Source organism: Orycteropus afer, unplaced genomic scaffold (genome assembly GCF_000298275.1).
Source record: "Orycteropus afer afer isolate SDZICR_OR568_19922 unplaced genomic scaffold, OryAfe1.0 scaffold00006, whole genome shotgun sequence".
NCBI lineage: Eukaryota > Metazoa > Chordata > Mammalia > Tubulidentata > Orycteropodidae > Orycteropus > Orycteropus afer.
This window is the reverse complement of record NW_006921593.1, coordinates 25,641,680-25,644,534: the sequence shown is the minus strand read 5'-3', so window position 1 is coordinate 25,644,534 and position 2,855 is coordinate 25,641,680. Positions and strand designations below refer to the sequence as shown.

The following is a 2,855-nucleotide window of genomic DNA, read 5'->3' as shown; positions in this document are numbered from 1 at the left end:
GCTGACCTGCACATTTTAGATTCACCAACCTCTGCAACCTCATGGGACAGGAGAAGCCAGCAGCCTGCCACCTGACTGACAGATTGTTGACCAGACTGTTGTCTGGCCTACAGATAGGGGATTTGGTATCCCTCACAATTTGTGAGCCATTTACTCAAAACTGCATGAGCCATTTCTTTGTGATAAATTTATCTTTATTTATATTTATATATGCTTTAGTGGTTTTGCTCCTTTAGAGAACCCAGACTAAGACATCCATCAACAAAGGAATGGAAACAATAAAATGTATAAATAGTTGAATGGAAAATTAATTTGCTTTATGAACTTTCACCCAAACTGCAATAAATTAAAACAAACAAACAAAAAAGAACAACAAACAGCAGAATGGATGAATAAAATGTGATGTGTACACACATATGCTGCTAACCAAAAGGTAGGTTGTTAAAATCAACTCAGTAGCTCTGTTGGAGAAAGACCTGCTGTGCTTTTATAAACATTACAGCCAAGAAAACGTCTGTGTGGCAGTTCTACTCTTTCACAGGGTCGTTATGACTTGGAATCCACTGGCTGGCACCAACAACGGCAACAACATATACAATTATTCAGTTATAAAGAGAAATGAAGTTCTGACACATGCCACAACATAACGAGGGTGTGACAGAAGACGGGAAGAAAAAGTCCAATGCTGTAGGATTCTATGATTAAGAAATATCCAGAATAGGCATGTCCATCAAGACAAAAGAAGATGAGTGGTTTCGAGGGGCATAGTGAAAGGAAAAGCTCTCCACAGCACAGCAGTGCAATATACGACCTGTCTTGGGCTAGTGCGCATCTGCCCCATGGTGGAATCTATTATCAATGTGGGTCTTTAAGGGTGATGCCTTCCTTCAAAAGGGAAGTTGAGCCACTCATGGTGGCCTGAGCCAGAATGCTGTTGTGGCAGATGACATGGAAACTGAAGGGCCACTCAGTGAGAAAGCTGGATGACCCAGGGAGCTAGCCCACATTGTTCCCATGGTGGACAAACAAGGCTATAAACATCTGGATGGGCCCATAGGGAGTGACTTTCTGGACCCCAACCTCATGGCATGTGATCTGTGCTCACATGCTTGGTTTCATGCTCTGCTGTCTCCATGTTAGCATTTCCACAAAGAGCCCCACATGAGGTAGCCTGTCCTGTTCTGGAAGAAATTCATTCTTATCAGGACTTGGGGCTGGAAAAGACTTTGAGGCAAAGCCTGACCATGAACTACAGAATGCATAAAGTCCCTGGCAGACTCTTAGCAGAGTAGCAGAAGGTTGAGACCTTCAATCTTTGCACAGAACCATATCTGAGTACAGGTCACAGCCCCCACCTGTCCCCTGGTAGCACACCCTGGAAGGCAGATTCTATTTGGGCCCACAGTAGCACTGCTAAGGCTTACTCATGCATTTATACTTTGGGTAACTGCAAGTCTTACTCCATGGGGTAGATGTAAAACTCTCGACAAGTCCTTCTGTTGCCTTCAAGTCTTGAGTTCAAGGCCCTCCAGGTATTACTGTATTTGAAAGCTGAGCCTTCAAGCAGTATCTTCCCTGGGAGATCCTGGTGTGGAAAATAAACACAACGAGAGAGCTTGCTTCTTTAGAGAATGCACACTTCTTTCCCATGACACATCACTGGGAGGAAAGAGTTTTAAGAATCACCAAAGAGTGTCCCAGCCCACAGAGGTTATAGTTGGGGTCTAGGGTGCCAGGGACACTTCAGAGCCCAATCCCAGCCTCATAAAACATGGCTCACGGAGAAGCAAGAGGGGATGACATGAAGTGAGTGTTCACATGTTTGTTTTAGGAATTGGATAAAAATAACAGAGTGAGGGCAGCAGGGTCAGGTGAATTTTTTGAAGATAGGGGAGATTAGTCTTGTTATGTGGAGGCAAAAGGGAGGGACCGGGGGGCTAAAAGACAAGTTAGATCGACTCTTTAATGATTAACTTAAGGAGGATACTCTATCTTCCAATTAAATTCTATTTTGCTAAGTGGCTCTGTGATAAGATAATGTGACGGAAACCCATATAAGCAGCATAGCCTGTGGAGAATACCAATGGCTTTGGCTTCTGCTATGATGGCTGAGGGACACTGGTTTCCCCTTTCAATCCTCATGGGACTCCTACTCTTGCTGTGTGTTGGGCCCTGGGTCGAAGGCGGGAAGGTGCTAGTGACACCTGTGGAGGGCAGCCACTGGCTCAGCATGAAAAAGGTTGTGCAGGATCTCCACGCCAGAGGCCACCAGGCAGTTGTCCTTGCACCCGAGGTGAATATGCACATAAAAGAAGAGGACTTCTTCACCCTGAAAACCTATGCCTTTCCATACACCCAGGATGAACTTCAGTCCTTCTTTGTACATCTGAGTCACCTGGTTTTGGAACCTGAACATTTTCTGATGACATTTTTTTAAAATAATGACAATTATGAAAAATACGTCTGTGATCCATCAAAGGTCATGCAGAGAGCTTGTGCACAACAAGACTGTGATCCAGTATCTGAATGAAAGTTCCTTTGATGTGGTTTTAACCGACCCTGTTATCCCCTGTGGGACAGTGCTGGCTGAGTACCTGTCAGTTCCTGCTGTGTATTTCTTGCGTTACATTCCATGTGAATTGGATTTTGAGGGTACACAATGTCCAAGCCCATCTTCGTATATTCCTAGGCTATTAACAAGGAATTCAGACCACATGACGTTTCTTGAAAGGGTCAAGAACATGCTCTACCCTCTGGCACTGAAGTACATCTGCCATATTTCTTTTGCTCCGTATGCCAGCCTTGCCTCTGAGCTCTTGCAGAGAGAGGTGTCTGTGACAGACATTTTCAGCTAT

The 2,855-nt window shown here is 44.6% G+C and overlaps 1 protein-coding gene across 1 annotated transcript in view; it reads left to right on the top strand.

The window, feature by feature from the left end:
* The first annotated feature begins 2,140 nt into the window (after positions 1-2,140).
* LOC103199437 (UDP-glucuronosyltransferase 1A3-like) overlaps positions 2,141-2,855 on the top strand; it is a 1,318-nt gene continuing 603 nt past the window's right edge. Inside the window, 2 exon segments of the mRNA XM_007943731.1 lie at positions 2,141-2,425; positions 2,427-2,850. Coding sequence (XP_007941922.1) covers positions 2,141-2,425; positions 2,427-2,850 — 709 coding nt within the window.